The sequence below is a fragment of the Dromiciops gliroides genome, chromosome 2, assembly GCF_019393635.1.
Source record: "Dromiciops gliroides isolate mDroGli1 chromosome 2, mDroGli1.pri, whole genome shotgun sequence".
Classification (NCBI taxonomy): Eukaryota; Metazoa; Chordata; class Mammalia; order Microbiotheria; family Microbiotheriidae; genus Dromiciops; species Dromiciops gliroides.
The window spans coordinates 169,761,926-169,779,464 of NC_057862.1; the positions used below are offsets into that span (position 1 = coordinate 169,761,926).

Consider the following 17,539-nt stretch of genomic DNA (forward strand, 5'->3'; position numbering starts at 1 on the left):
TACAAAAGAAATTATGATATGAACTGTGTGATCCTGGACAATTTTATATATGTACGTCTCCCATAATAGAATATAGGGCAGGGACATATGTCTTCACATCCTGAGTATGCCTGGCGCTTAATAAATGCTTGTTGATTGACTAAAAAAAACTTTCACACATATTTCAATGCTTGCAACAAAAACTCACATGTATATAATTAAACAGTTTTCAGAGCACTTTATTGAAAAAATTCTGTAAGTAGGGAAAGCATTATTAGACCTATTTTTTATATGAGGAAATGGAATCTCAGAGACATAAAGTGACTTTTCTGTGGTCACACAGCTAACAAGTGTCAAAAGTGAGAGTTAAGCCTAGGTGCTGCAACTCCAGAATAGTTCTCTTCCTATTACATCATACTATTTCTCAATATTTAGTTTTGTGAGAAAATAATAGGGTTTTGGGAATGCCCAAAGGCCCCTGCTTGAGGGGATTGATTGGATTAAGATTGATTGGATTAACTGATTAACTCACCTTCCTGGCCCTCAAGAAGGTATGTTCTCAGAGGGTATGAGCTCTGACCTCAACAGGAGACCACCCTCAAGTCCTCAATCCTATAATTCTATGAATCTAATTCATATTTTAAAAACAAGATCACTGAGGCTCTAAAATAATAAAAGACCTCCTCAAAACACAGGTAGAATTAAAATTCAACTCTGGTGGAGGGGAAAGCTTTTTTCTCAAGGAACTTTTGTAAAAGAATAAATGAGGAACCACTCTCCACCATAGCCAGAAGGTCCTAATAAAGAAAGCTTGGGCTACAACTTAGATAAATTGCCCATCAAGAAGATGTGATTTAATATTTTTTCTCCAAAAGTACATTCTCAGATTTACATATCATAAGGGGGAGCCTTAAGTTAGTAGAAAGGACAATGGACTTGGTTTGAGAAAAGAGCTGGATTCAAATCTCCCCTGCAGCCATTTCTAGCAGTAGGACCATTATGTATGACCACTCTATTGCTTTCATTTGTTTTGGCTGTAAAATGGAAATAATAAAACCTGTAGGATCCACTGCATTAGGTAATTGAAAGGATCAAATGAGCTAATGTGTGAAAAGCATCTTGCAAATTTCCAAATGCTATATTATTATAATGATTATTAATTATAAAAAATTCTTCACAACTGAGATAAAGGTTTTATTTTTAGAAACTGTATACATAATGCTGATCAGGTTTTTAGTCTGATTTTTCCCCCAGCTTAACTTTGTAACATCAGAAGATGAAATGATGGTTTGTTGCTCTAGATGCTACATAAAGTGCTGGTTGAGGGATATTTCTCCTTCTCTGACCATCCATCACCCCAACCTCATAAGACTTATGGTTGATTTTTTAAAAAGCACAGGGTTTCTATATTCTGGATATTTTTCTCCAACTAAAAATATATAAAATGATTTAAAGAAAATAAACATCTGGTTTCTTTTTAACTTCTAAACTATGTTCATTCTAAAAAAAACAGTCATAGTATTATTGGATTTATAGCTGAAGGACTTTAAAAATCATCCAGTCCAACCCTCTCATTTTATAGATAAGAAAACTGAAGACCAGAAAATATCAACTTACATCTTATATGAAATAAGAGAAAATCAAACAGCCAGAGAAGTCAACAAAAATGGTGAAGGGTCTCAAGTTAATGCTGTGTGAGGATCAGTTAAAGGAAGTGGGGACATTTGGCATAGAGAATAGATTCAGGACAAACATGATACCAGTCTTTCCCAATAGTTCATAACCACGAGAACTACCCCAAAATGCAACTGATTGCCTTAGGAAGCAGCGAGCTTCCTTCTCAGTGGAGGCCTTGAAACAGAGAAGGAACAACCTTTTATTGGGTATGTTGTGGAGTGGTTTTATCCTTGTTCCAACAGAGACTGGACTAAATGGTTTCTGTATTCCCTTCCAACTCAGATTCTGTAAAATCTGTAGTTAGATTATATTGGTCCTGAAAGTCAGGACAAGGTGTCAATAATCACAGCTGTGAACTAACTGTAGCTATAAGGGGTTAAGGAAAGTTAAGGGGTCCTCTAAACTTGTCTTTTGAGTTGCCATATTTTCCAGAAACACTGAACCCAGAGTATGTAGGAGGCCCTGAATGTGTCAAGGACAAAGCACCCCTCGAGCTAATATAATTCGTTATTTTCACCCCCAACAGGACTCCCCGTGTGTCCTCAGGAGCCAAGATAGGGAACAGTCAATCTGCAGTAGGCTGAGAAGCTGACTAGATAAGTAGATAAGCAGACCATCATATCTTCATGGTCTAGTAGTTCCCAAGGGAAAAAAATGTGGCTTTCGCCATTGCCATGTTCCTGCCCTTCAGAAGGGGTTCTATCCTTTTCCTACCTTTAACTGCACCTTTCGTCCTCCTATGTCATACCCCTTTAGGTGGATATTTGTGTTTCCTCCTCCTTCCTTTGTTGTACTGTGATAAATATGCAAACTTCTGTATAGACTGTGACCTCTGAGTTCTACCTGCATGTTTATTCCTCTTGTAATAAACCTATATTTCACATAAGTTCCATGAAGTTGTGATTGCCTGTTGAGAGAGGTGAGCAAGAATGGAAGCAAAAAGGGAAGTCCAAACTAAGTCAACCAAATTTCAGCATAACTAGAAAGCAAAATCAAACTGTTTATGGTGTATACATGATGTGTATTTTTAATGGGTAATCATTGGTGGTTTCAATCAAGCCTGAAATCTTCAGTAAACATGGTACATTCCACCCTTCTACTTCTAGAGTTCTTTAAGCCCCAAAACATATATGGCATAATCACAATATCAAGTACTCACGGATAAAAGGGATTCGTATTGGCTAAGTAGAGCGTTTGACTTTTCACAGGTTCAACAGCTATTAGGATATCCTGTTCTACGGCCATAGGAATGACAGCATAGCCACAATAATCTATGTGCTCTCCTAGAAAAGAAAATCAAAAGCATTTTGTAATCATCATGGGCACCAAAAAATAACTGGAATGCCAACATTAGAGAAAATTTTTGTAAAATACCAGTTTTCAGGGAAAATACAAACTAAAAAACAAAACAAAACAAAAAACCCACTAAGAGTGACAGTGTTCTTCCATCCTAAACACCTCTGCCAGGAACCTCTGCCAACTACAAATAACATCCTGAGCTCTTCAGTGTTCTTTTTAGCATTCTAATATGTACACAAGTTGGTCTTTCTCTGCTGTCGTTTCCAGTATGTAATTATCCTTTTCAAATCACTATGTTTACACATTAACTACAGCTAGCCAAAGAAGAAAGTTAATTCTGTGCTGGTTTAACCAAAAGTAGCAAATCTCAATCCAAGCACTATGTAACTCTTCCTCTTTTCTCTCATAAGTCTAACATTTTCCCCATTCACCATCATAATTACTGATATTAGTCACAAAATTTAAATCCAAAACGACATCTGGAGAAAGCTAGATGAAGACAGTCCATCTGTATTTTGCAGTAAGCAAAGAATGTTAGATTAAGTTTCTTTCTATAAAAAAATGTTTTGATACATTAAACACATAGAAATCTTGATGTAGTATTAAACTGCTTAATTACTCTTTCAAAAGAATGCTGCATTCCATTTTTTAAAATGTATACAGTATAATCCACATCAAATTGCTTGCCTTCTCAAAAAGAGGGGAGGTGAAGGAGTAAGAGAATTAAGACCTCAGAATTTTTTGTTTTGTTTTGTTTTGTTTTGCGGGGCTATGGGGGTTAAGTAACTTGCCCAGGGTCACACAGCTAGTAAGTGTCAAGTGTCTGAGGCCGGATTTGAACTCAGGTCCTCCTGAATCCAAGGCCGGTGCTTCATCCACTGCGCCACCTAGCTGCCCCCGGACCTCAGAATTTTTAAAAAGAGCGTTAAATTATTCTTACATGTAATTAGAAAAAATATAAAATTTCTAAAAAAGAGTAATAGTAAAAATGCATGCAAGTTGTCTTCTATTGATGAAACAAATGTGTTTCTTCACAACTGGAATGTAAGCTGAAATTAAATGAGAACTTTTTCTCCCTGAAATAAAAGGCATAAACAGAACATTACATTTCTTTCAAACACTAGTCATCCATAAGTTACAGAAACTATTTTTGAAGTTATCCAGACACGTTGCCAAAACCCCACATTATCCTACAAGACACCTACAATTGAACTTAAAAAATGTGCTCTGCTAGCAATTTTGCAACTCTTCTTATCCTCCCTAAAAGATGAGACATGACCATTTCAAAACATGAAAATGAAAGGTTTTGTGGATGGGAAATCATGATTAAAGTGAGGAAGACTATGCACAAAGCTTTGTACTCAACTACTGCCATAATTTAGCTTAAAAAAAAAAGACTAGAGGGGGCGGCTAGGTGGTGCAGTGGATAAAGCACCGGCCCTGAATTCAGGAGGACCTGAGTTCAAATCCGGCCTCAGACACTTGACACTTACTAGCTGTGTGACTCTGGGCAAGTCACTTAACCCCCATTGCCCTGCAAAAAAAAAAAAAAAAAAGACTGGAGTCAAGGAGAACTGATTTTTAGTCCTAGACCTATAATTTAATAGCTGTGTGACCTTGATATTAACTTCTCCAAGCCCTACGTTGCTCAACTCTAAATGAAGACGGATCATCTCAGACCTTTTCTCACAGAATAGCATGAGGAGGTATGGAGAGAATGAGATATACAACAAACTACAATAATATAGATGGATAGAACCACCACCACCTCCATTGAAAATTAATGCTGTGTAATCTCACTGCTAGGTTTGTATCCCAAAGAGACCATAGAAAAGAGAAAAGGACCCACATGTACAAGGATATTTACAGCAGGTCTCTTTGTGGTGGCAAAGAATTGGAAATGAGGGGTTGCCCATCAATTGGGGACTGGTTGAACAAGTTGTGGTATGTGAATGTAATAGAATACAATTGTGCTATAAGAAATGATGAGCAGGTAGATTTCAGAGATACCTGGAAGGACTTACATGAATTGATGTTGAGTGAAGTGAGCAGAACCAGGAGAACATAGTAACAGCAACATTGTGTGATGATCAACTGTGATAGACTTGGTTCTTCTCAGCAGTGCAATGATCCAAGACAATTTCAAAGAACTCATGATAGAAAATGTTCTCTTTTCCCATAAGGCACCCCTGACCCTGCCACCTGCCCTCAACCTCCCCTTCACAATACCTTCTTTGTAGGGGTAAAGAGGGAGAGAGATTGACTATGAAATACTGCATATAATGTCAGAATTTTTCAATGTGCTAATTAGTTTTCCTGAACTGTTTTTCCCCCCTCTTTTTCATTCATTGGTATATAGCTCACTAATGGGAAATGTAGGTCATGTAAAAACAAAAAATATCAAGAAATACTCTTGGGGGCAGCTAGGTGGTATAGTAGATAAAGTACCAGCCCTAGATTCAGGAGGACCTGAGTTCAAATCCAGCCTCAGACACTTGACACTATCTGTATGACCCTGGGCAAGTCACTTAACCCTCATTGCTCCACAAAAACCAACTTACTCTTTTTAAAAACAAAGAGAAAAAAAAGAATGAGAGCTTTATGACCTTTCTACTCAGGGAATTGTATCTGCCTAGGTAAAGTTCTACTCCTTTCATTTTTTCAGACTTTGTCCCTTTTCTTTCCCTGTGAATCATGACAACCTGTACCTCACATTGTATTGGAGACATGCCTCCCATCTAACAGCTTAGCTAGGATTTGAACCCAGGTTCCAACCCCAACATTCTTTTCAAAGCCCTCCCGGTCTCTTGGTAGCCACTGAGCTCATCTTATTTGGAAGTATAAGGATACAGAATAGATCAGTGATTTCATTGACAGAGGAACTCCTAGGCAAGAAAACTCCCTCTACCAAAGCAGATAGGTACCTTCTCTTCAATTTACAATGCTAGAGAGTTAGTTGCCCAAGGTCACAGGTGACTTTCACAGTCTGATAGAGCCAGTATGTGTCAGAGAAAGGACCTGAACTCAGGTTTCCCTGACTTCAGGGACTGCACCTCTATATTATATGAAATATCCTTAAAATGATTACCTTGGCAGCTCTCTAGGAGCCTGTAACTTTTACAATTGGCCTTCATTTATAGAGGATGGAATTTTTAAAATCTCAGCTTATTACAAGAATGGATTTCAAATAGTTACTATATTATACCACAGACCCTAATATTTTGAATATTTACAGAGAAAGCAACAAGGTTTTTAAATATAACTGCACACCAGTTTCAGTACAGACAATAAAACTGACTGAGCTATAAATCACCTATGGCACAATTTTTATCTCTTTATTACAACACACACCTCAACAACTATATTAAATATATAATCAAAAGACCTTGACCCCACATCTGCCACCCTCCCTAACTCATACTAAGAGCCAAATAGAAAAGTTGTACCATTGGGCGGCTAGGTGGCGCAGTAGATAAAGCACCGGCCCTGGATTCAGGAGTACCTGAGTTCAAATCCGGCCTCAGACACTTGACACTTACTAGCTGTGTGACCCTGGGCAAGTCACTTAACCCCCATTGCCCTGCAAAAAGACAAAAAAAAAAAAAAAAGAAAAGAAAAGAAAAGAAAAGTTGTACCTTACTAGGCCCCCTGCTTGGAACCAGACCCTGAGCCTGAATCATTCTCCCCTTCCCTCCCACCCTCCTCCTCATAAGTGAAGCTTATGAGGGTGCCAGGGGTAAGACAGGTCCCAATTCAAGTCTCCTTCTGTCTGCAACCTCTGGCAATGACAGATAATTTGATGTTCAAGTTCCCCAAAAGGTAAAGAAGATAGGACATAAACAATGTAAGAGTTTAACTTCATATTTGTTACAAGGATTACACACACACACACACACACACACACAAATTGGAGTGGGGAGAGGAGAGATTTGGGGAATTAAAACAGATTTTTGTTAAATCTTTTAAAATTAAAATTTTCATTTATAGAATGCATCGTAAAGTGAAACACTTTCATATGTGCTAGCTTATTTGACCCTTACAACAATCCTGGGAGGTAAGCAAGGCAGGTATATGCTCCCACTTTACACATGAGGAAACTGAGGCTCAAATTAAGCAACTGGCCCACAGTCACAAGGCTATTAAGTAACTGAATTAGGTTTCAAGACCAAGTCTTCTGCCTTCAACTTCAGAGGTCTTTCCTGTTGTCTGCTCAGGTCTAGGCCTCACCTTTGCCATGGCATTACATGGCATAAGTACCAAAAAAGAACCAAAACACACACAAAAAGCTTATTACAAAATGAAATACAATTAGTTCATAAAGAGACTAGATGTGGTGCTCCTCCTAGTGTTCAAGCAGGGCAAGAGAGTTTAATTTCTTTTGATTTTTCATAACAGAGAAATAGAAAAAAGCAATCCAAATAAAACTATATAAGATGATAAATATGACTTGGGAAAAGGAAAATTTTAGCCTCAGGTGCATACCTCAACCTACCAACCCAGGCCCAAAATTAATTTTAAAAGGAAAATTTTTTCCAAGAGGTTGCCACCTTTCTACAAACACCCTATGCATAGGGAAGGACTTGGAATGCATCTTGGAGAAGGGAAATAAAAGAGGAAGCAATGAAAAAGTGACATGAGAAATGAAATATTTGGAATCCATTTGTAAAAATGAAATTAGGAATGATTATTTGAGCACAGGTTATAAAAAAAGAAAAGGGGGGAGTAAAATTGGCTAGACCTCATTGCAACAAAATAAATAAATTTCTAGACCATGTAATGCTAAGAAGGGATATTAATTTTTATACAATTGGGGAAACACAGCAGAGAAACATGGAAGCTAATTTAGCATGAAGTGACAAGATTAAAAACAAAGCAAGAGAAACACATAAAAAAGGAACAAAGAGGAAAAATAAAGTCAAATATTTTAAGCAACAAAATAAATACTTCTAGTTAAAACAGCAGAATGTGGAAAGTGTTACGGTAAAAAGAGAAAGGAGGAAAAAAAGAAAACAAAAGGACATTTTTGAAGAAAGAATGAAGATAAGCATAAAGGTCAAATGAAAAATAAAGCTCTACCCATGAACATTTTGGAGTGTGCAAAGAGAGCAGGAAAAAAATTGCACATCATTCTGAAGGATAAAAATGGTTAATGAGGGCAGTTAGGTGGCACAGCAGATTAAAGCACCAGCCCTGGATTCAGGAGGACCTGAGTTCAAATCCAGCCTCAGACACTTGACACTAGCTGTGTGACCCTGGGCAAGTCACTTAACCCCCACTGCCCTGCAAAAAAAAAAAGAAAAGAAAAGAAAAAGAAAAATGGTTAATGAAGGACAAAAAGCTTAACTTCAAGTTAAAACTAATGGGAGGATTTTTTTTGTTCAATTATTTCAAAAGTCAAGAAAGAGAAGGAGAAAATCAACTATCACCAGTTTTCCAACAAAGGTAAAGAAATAAAGGGTTTGGAAATAGAAATCAAAGTGTGAGGCATAGGAAACTTCATCAAACTAATCACAGAGGGCAGCTGGGCCTGGACCAGATGATATATGGTAAATGTTCAAGGAATCTACAATTTGACTAAGTTTTGATCCTAGATACAAACAACCCTTTAATAGACCAAGGAGGAAGGCAGGGAGAAAGAGAGGAAGATCAAAATCTTTCTGAAATTCAGTTTCCTGATTCACATGGAAAAACAACTGATTCTGGGCCCAGGCCATTCACCCTCTCCCTCTACCCTAAGTTCCACTTGGCTCTGGTGAGGGTTCAGGGAAAGCCTGGTCTTGAAAGAGGAGTCAAGTTCTTTTTCTTACTTTCCTTCTTTAAGACCCCTCCCTGGAGCCCCTTAAAATTTAGGTTTGGCTTATATCCAGGGCCAACCCAAAAAGGGAAAATGAAGGGGAGTGGGAAAGTGCTCAATATGTTGTAGATAAGATATAGGATATCTATTTATTTCTTCCTTAGAAAAGATAAACTAAATAAGAGAGAGTATAGGACTTAAGCAAGCAGCTTGAATAACTGATAAGTACTATTATACTCTCCTGTGAGACTGATATAAAATACCAGTAAATTTGTCCAAATTTTCAGTTCTGGAAAATTATCTAGAAATACTCGAGCATTGTCTTTTCAATAGTCTTTCCTGGTGCCTTGCACCAAAGAGTAGCATGAAGTCTATGTGGGGTAATTCTTAGTGGCCTCCCATAGAGTCCCAAACAGTTCTTAAACCAATCCTAAAATTCACAGGTCTTAGGGAGGTTCCAGCTCTACCATAACTCCTAGAGATTTCAGTTAACCACGAATAGTCAGGACATAGAATGAGACTTGCATTTTTTTAATATGGTCAATGAGAGAATTTTACTGTACATATTTTTTGAAGGAGGGAAGGAGAAGGAAAGTGGGGGGGATGGAAAGGAGAGAAAATAAATGCTTAACTGAAAAAAAAAGTTAAAAAAGAAATCTAATCATCCCCAAATAAAAAGTTATACAAATTAATAAATTACTTTTTATAAGTTATCACAGGTTATAGCCTGGTCAATATTTATAAAGGGCCTATCACAACCCAAGCAGTTATTTTGTATTTCTTTCTTGAGTGTACGTGACTGAAACAAGAAAGCAATCCTGAGATGAATATTTCCCTCACTAGAGATGTGAAAGAAAAAAATCTTAATACTGAACCCTACAATTTGGAGTCTCAAGTCTGCAAAAAACCTCTCTTTATTTGATTTGCTATTATTCTACATTCAAGCTACTTCTGGCTTAGAAAGATATCAAATTGGCATAGTGCCTCCTGCCCAAGGACATGACTCTGCCCCAAGATGATTTCAGGTAACATTTATAGTAATCTTGAATAAGGGAAAGGTATCTTAAAATACATCCAGCTTAATATTCCAAAAATAGTTGAGAATATACATTCCTCCTGGACAACTCCCCTAAAATAGTGGAGAATACACATTCCTTCTAGACAATTCTGCTAAAATAGTGGAGAATACACACACCTCCTGGACGATGCTCCTAAAATAGTGGAGATTACATATTCCTCCTGGACAACTCCCCTAGAGGAATACAAGTAGACCTCCTAGAGATCTATATTAATAATCTAAAGTGAGTAGGACATAGAGAGAATGGAATGGAAAAAAGTTATTTTCTTCCCAGGAGTCCTAAGCTCAAAGGTAGGGAAGGAAATAAGAATTAATTTTGTTTGGTTTCTCCCAGAACCTCCAATTTAAGAAGAAGCTTGGTACATCCCCAAAGGTGTTTCTCTACCATGACATTCGAAACTCTTCAACCTGGAAGCTCACATTCCTCCAGAACTACTACTCACTTTGGAGGTACCCTCTGCCCCTGTGGCTTTATGTACTGATTGCCTAGTTCATCTTAAAACCTCTAATTAGAGGACCAAGGTCAAAGATGTCTTCATCTTTCTCCAGTCTGGGCTATAGACTCATATCCACAGGACCTACCATTCTTTCCCCCTAGATAACATCTTCTCCCCTACTCCCTCCCCACATTTTAGCCCCCTTTCATGTGCTGCCCTCCCTTGCCTTGGGGGCAAGGACTTTCTGCTTCCATTTATATTCCCAGTGCTTAGCAAAGTGCTCCTCATTTAGTAAATGATTGTTGACTAATACTGGTTATCACCATTAATCTATTTCCCTAAGAAAGGCTTTAGTTTCAGTTCTATTCACTTTCCTAAAGATAAAAGGTGAGAAAGGGTGTCTGCCTGGAAAAATAGTATTTAATATTCCTAGAGAAACTAAAAAGAATGTTTTTAATATGCTTGCACAGAAACAATCTTGTGAGGCTGAGAGACTGGGTCAAAGACTTATCTGATATGCAACTATGGATATGGACCTTATCTTCAGCTCTAATTTTCTTTTTTAAGAGATCTCCTCATCAAGACCTTGAAATAAACTGCCTACCACCAAGAATGCCTTCTCCATAGCTCTTATTCTGGATGGGAAGAGAATTTTCCATCATAAATCTTTTGGAATTGCCCTGGATCATTGCATTGCTGAGAAGAACCAAATCCTTCACAGCTGATCATCACACAATATTGCTGTTACTGTGTACAATGTTCTTCTGGTTCTGCTCGCTTCACTCAGCATCAGTTCATGTAAGTCTTTCCAGGTTTTTCAGAAATTTGCCTGCTTGTCATTTCTTATAGCACATAAGAGCCACATGCTCCACACCTGGAAATATACATACAAATACACACACACACACACACACACACACACACACACACACACACACACACACCCTTCCCTTTGGGAGTGGGCCTTTTTAAACTCACCTTTCCTCCAAATTCTTTATCTGCCTTCCTTTAAACTGTATATAATGTAAACCCTAACAATCTATTGCATGGTGTCCTTTGGGGCAATAGGCTGGATGGCACCCATGATCTTGCTAGATTTTTTTTCCCTGCTTAATAAAACCTTCCTTTAAATTTTATAGACATTGTCTTTCTTTGGTTTCCTTCCCATTTCAGAAGAAGGGGATTTAAATCTTGAGAACTGGCCTTTGCAATCTCTGGCCTTCCCCTTTGGGGAGAGATCTAAATTCCATTAAGAGAAACTTATAGGGCAGCTAGGTGGCCCAGTGGAGAGAGCACTGGCCCTGGATTCAGGAGGACCTGAGTTCAAATCGGGCCTCAGACACTTGACACTTACTAGCTATGTGCCCCTGGGCAAGTCACTTAACCCCAATTGCCCCACCAAAAAAAAAAAAATACAAAAAAATTTTTTAATAACTGTGGAAAACATAAATATATGGGAGTCTACTTGCCAAGACAAACCCAGGAATTATATGAACACAATTACAAAACTCTTTTCATGCAAATAAAATTAGATCTAAACAACTAGGAAAATATCAGTTGTTCATGGGTAGGCTACCAAATATAATAAAAATGACAATCCTACCTAAATTAATTTACTTATTCAGTGCCATACCAATCAAATTACCAAAAAATTATTTTATAGAGCTAGAAAAAAATTATAATGAAATTCATCTGGAAGAACAAAAGGTCAAGAATATTAAGGGAATTAATGAAAAATGCAAAGGAAGGTGGCCTAGCCATACCAGATCTAAAACTATATTATAAAGCAGCAATCAGCAAAATTATTTGGTACTGGCTAAGCAATAGAGTGGGTAGATACATTGGAATACACACATGACATAACAATAAATGACTATAGTAATCTGCCATTTGATAAACCCAAAGACTCTAGCTTCTGGGATAAGAATTCATTATTTTTTCTTTTCTTTTTTTTTTTTCCTTTGGTGAAGCAATTGGGGTTAAGTGACTTGCTCAGGGTCACACAGCTAGTAAGTGTTAAGTGTCTGAGGCCGGATTTGAACTCAGGTCCTCCTGACTCCAGGGCTGGTGCTCTATCCACTGTGCCACCTAGCTGCCCCAAGAATTCATTATTTGACAAAAACTGCTGGGAAAACTGGAAAATAGTAAGGCAGAAACTAGGCAAAGATCAACATCTTATACTGTATACCAAAATAAGGTCAAAATGGATACATGATTTAGACCATGCTTATACCATAGGCAAATTAGGAGAGAAAGGAATAGTTTACCTGTCAGATCTATGCAGAGGGGAAGAATTATGACCAAACAAGAGATAGAAAAACATTATGAAATGCAAAATGGAAAAATAGAAAATGCAAAATGTTGATTGCATTAAATTAAAAAGGTTTTGCACAAACAAAACCAATGCAACCAAGATTAGAAAGAAAGCAGAAAGCTGGAAAATAATTTTTACAGACAGTTTTCAGATGAAGAAATTAAAGCTATCTATAGTCATGAAAAAATTCTCTAAATCATTATTGATAAAAGAAATGCAAATTAGAACAACTCTAACATACAAAAATATTTATGACTGCTCTTTTTGTGGTGGCAAAGATTTGGAAATTGAGGGAATGCCCCTCATTTGGGGAATGGTTGAACAAGTGGTGCTATATGAATGTGATGGAATACTATTGTGCTATAAGAAATGACAAACAGGAAAATTTCAGAAAAACCTGGAAAGACTTACATGAACTGATGCTGAGTGAAGCGAGCAGAACCAGAAGAATATTGTACACAGTAACAGCAATATTGTGTGATGATCAGCTGTGAAGGATTTGGCTCTTCTCAGCAATGCAATGATCCAGGGCATTTCCAAAAGATTTATGATGGAAAATTCTCTTCCCATCCAGAATAAGAGCTATGGAGTCTGAATGCAGATTGAAGTATACTATTTTCACTTTATTTGTTATTTTTTCTTTCTTTTGTGGTTTTTCTCTTTTGTTCTGATTCTTTTTTTACAACATGACTTATATGGAAATAGGTATAACATGATTATACAAATATAACCTATAACTGCTTACCATCTTGTGGAGGGGGAAAGAAAAATTTGGAACTGAAAATCTTGTAAAATATTGTTGAATGTATTCTTTACATGTAATTGGAAAATAAAACAAAATACTACCAAAAGAAAGAAAGAAGCAGAAGCTGTACCTTTGGGAGTTATAAAACTAGAGAACATTAAGGGACCTGGCAAGTGATCAAAAAAGATTATGAAAGAGATTACTGGAACTCTATGCTAGCACTGAACACAGGACAAGATGCTATTTAGTTAAAGTGCAGGGAAAAGCATTTGCAGTCAAGAGGGAATGGAAGTCCTGAGGCAAAGTATCAATTACTAGGAATTTCAAGAGATCTGGGACTGTGAGGAAATTAATTCTTTCTAAGGCTCTTCCTGAGTAAGGAGCAGAGTGTAGACCAGAGAGCAGAGTATAGACCATACCAAGCAAAAAAGGAGTCCTACCAAATTCCTTTAATGACACAAACATGGTTTTGATCCCTAAACCAGAGAGAGCAAAAACAGAGAAAGAAAATTACATAACAATTTCCTTAATGAATATAGATGCAATAATTTTATAGTAGCAAGGAGAAAGGGAAAAGGACCCACATGTACAAAAATATTTATAGCAGCTCTTTTTGTGATGGCAAAGAATTGGATGGCAAATCAATTGGGGAATGGCTGAACAAGTCATGGTATGTAATTGTGTTGAAATACTATTGTGCTATAAGAAATCATGAGCAAGATAGTTTCAGAAAAACCCAGGAAGACATATATGAACTCATGCAAAGTGAAGTGAGTGAAACCAGAACTTTGTACACAGTAACAGCAATATTGTAAAGATGATGAACTGTAAAAAATTTTGCTATTCTGATCAAGACAATGACCCAAGACAATTCCAAAGGACCCATGATGAAAAATCCTATGAACCTCCTGAGAGGGAACTGATGAACTATGTATAGTCTGAAGCATATTTTTTAACTTTATTTTTATTGTTTTATTGTTTGTGTTTCTTCTGTAACATGGCTAATATGGAAATATGTTTTGAAAGACTTCAAATACATAATCAGTATCAAATTGCTTGCTTTCTCAAATAGGGAGAAGAGGTGGGGGAGAGAATTTAGAACTCAAAATTTTTAAATGATTATTTCTAAAAATGTTTACATGTAATTGGGAAATATTTAATGAAATAAAAATAATTTTTTTTAAATGGGAAAGTTAACATGGTGGGGTTAAAACAGGAGAAAAACTAAGCCAGTTATAGATTTTCTTTTCAAGAGTTCACAAAATAACAGAGTAATTAAATCAGTTGATTAGATCAAAGATGATTAAGTCAATAAATTTATTTTACCATAATCAATAAGTTGCACCAAACTAAGAAAGCCTTCTGTTACCAACTGATAAACACTTATTAAGTATCTACTATGTACCAGATACTGTGCTAAGCACTGGGGATACAAAAAGAAGGAAAAGATAGTTCCTGACCTCAGGAAGCTTACAATCTAGTGAAATGTATACAAACAAATATATACAAAGCAAGCTATATCAATAGGAAATAACTAACAGAGGGAAAGCACTACAATTAAGAGGTGCGGAAAGCTTTCCAGTAGGTAGGATTTTAGTTGGGACTTAAAAAAAACAGGGAGGTCAGTATTCAGAGTGGAAAAGGGAGAGTGTCCCAGGCATGGGGGACAGCTAGAAAGAATGCCCAGGGCCAAGAGATGGAGCATCTTGTTCAAGGAACAACCAGGAAGGGTCATTGGACATCACTGTATCAGAGTACATTTCAGGAAGTAAGGCCTAAGAAGACATGAAAAGTATGAGGAAGGTAGGTTATGAAGGCAATAAAGGCCACTGGAGTTTATTGAGTAGGGGGAAATGTAAGACCTGCATTTTAGAAAAATCACTTTAGTAGTTGAATAGAGAATGGACTGGAGGAGAGGCTTGAGGCAAGCCAACCCACCAGCAAATTACCGCAATAATTCAAGTATGAGGTGATGAGGGCCTATACCAGGGTGGTGGCAGTGTCAGAGGAGAGAAGGGGACATATTTGAAGAGGTTACAAAATCAACAACCCTTAGCAACAACTTGGATTGGGGGGAGGGGGGCTAAGAGATAATGAGGAATCGAAGGTGATTGATTAGAATCTAGATTGCAAGCTTGAGGGACTGAGAGGATAGTGCTTTCCTCTATAGTAATAGGGAAAGTAGGAGGATAAGGGTTTAGGGAGAAAGATAATGAGTTCTGTTGACATGTTGAGTTTAGGAGATTTGAAATGTCTGAAAGGCAAGTGGCCATAAAAGACTGGAAATTAACCTAAATACCAGGAAAGGCAGATTTGAAAATTATCAGCAAAGAAATGGTAATTAAATCCATGGGAGCTGTAAATCCTGAAGGGACTGGGAGGAGACAGCCACTAAAAGCCTCTCCATCTTTACACCTATGATCTACCTACTTTTCCCTGTGAAAGATCACCCAGATGTAGATCCATGAGTAATAAGCACTCAGGTACACTATCTCAACAGAGCAGGAAATGTCATATAATAAACATTAATGTTACAAGGGACCAGCATATAGACTGCCAGGAAGAAGATGATCAGAGACCTCTAGAACCTAAGTCATACCACTGTAACGATTGGAATGACGCCACCTGCTGGATACTTACTGTAGAAGAGTTCTGCCCATGAAGGGAAGGTCTTTGAGGGCAAGACCAGGAGTCTTTTCTTCAGGAGTCAGGAAGTGACGCGGACTAGTGGGAGGAGGAAGGAAGAGACTGGCGCTCAGTCTCGCTCTCTTTCCTCTGGACTCTGGTGGAGAGCAGAGCTAGAAATGTGCTTTCCCTTTAATAGATAGGAATCTAGGCCTTTTTCTCTCTCTTTACCAAATTCTTATTCTCCTTAATAAATGCTTAAAAGTCTAACTCTTGCTAAAGCTTATAATTTATTGGCGACCACTCATTAGATATTTTAGACAGTTTAGCTAGAATTTTAGCCCTTAACACCACATGAAAAAATAAAATCACTGATTCAGATAACAAAGTATTCTAGTCAGGGGTGTTCTGGAGCTAGCTGTTACATTTTCATCATGATCATTTTATAATACAGAAATCAACAGATGCTACAAATTAGGCCTTGATTTTTTTTTGTTATTATTGTTGATTGTCTAAACTTAAGAAAGTGATAGAGAAAACATTAAAAATAAAGCAGATTAAATTTAAACTTGTGTCACTGTATACAACCCCTCGTCACCTTATATGTGGTTTTCCTGGCAAAGACTATATAATTCTATATAAATAACCTAATAAGGACTATAGATTTAGAGTACAACATAAGGGAAATTTCTAAATCACATCAACCCCATAAAAAAATTTCTGCCAGGTTAATTCTATATAAACAAACACCCAAAATAAATAATAAACAGACAAACTGAGCCTCAAACATGGGTTTAAAAAGTGAGGTCCTGCAGGAGGCTTAAGTACTCCCACAACCATATAGTTCATATAATCTGTTTCCTCAACTCCACTCACCCAAGGAAAAAATAAAGAACAAAATATCAACAAATTTATAATTTGCCAGTTTTGTATTTTAGAACAAAAATGTTCAGAGAATGAATTTCTAAGTACCTATTATATTGACTCGTCCTGGTGCCCGAACATAAAACTCAGGAATGGATCCAAACTTGGAAATGAACATCTCCTTCAGCTTGAGCAGTCTGAAAAGCAAAGTGAAATATCTCAGAAATATTTTTTAACTTCCTAAAGATAAAAATACATGCACATTTCATCTCCTAACTGGTACCGTGGTACTGTGGTATAGTGGAAAGAATACTATTCTTAGAACCAGGAAACCAAAATTAAAATCCTTTGACCCTTTTGGACCTCAGGGATAATGATTCATTACTTACCTACCTCAGAGGTTTTTTGTGGGGAAAATGCTTTATTAACATTAAAGCACTTTAAAATGTTGTTATTAGTGATTCTTCCCTTAAAAAAGAAACACAATGTCTTACTGCTATAAATCAACCAAACCTGGAATTTTCCTTCTTCAGAGCTTTATTTCCCAAAGTCACAAGAAAGCAAATATGAACTTTTTTTTTTTTTAGTGAGGCAATTGGGGTTAAGTGACTTGCCCAGGGTCACACAGCTAGTAAGTGTTAAGTGTCTGAGGCCGGATTTGAACTCAGGTACTCCTGACTCCAGGGCCGGTGTTCTATCCACTGTGCCATCTAGCTGCCCCATGAAC

General features: G+C 37.2%; 1 protein-coding gene across 3 annotated transcripts in view; it reads right to left on the reverse strand.

The window, feature by feature from the left end:
- Positions 1-17,539, reverse strand: part of GALK2 (galactokinase 2) — a 176,786-nt gene that overhangs the window by 145,835 nt on the left and 13,412 nt on the right. For all 3 annotated transcript variants that reach the window (XM_043982034.1, XM_043982032.1, XM_043982033.1), the window contains 2 exons: positions 16,921-17,009; positions 2,816-2,939 (listed from right to left, as the gene is read on the reverse strand). In XM_043982034.1, the coding sequence (XP_043837969.1) occupies positions 2,816-2,939; positions 16,921-16,990 (194 nt within the window). In that variant the 5' untranslated portion in view covers positions 16,991-17,009. The remainder of the gene's footprint in view (positions 1-2,815; positions 2,940-16,920; positions 17,010-17,539) is intronic.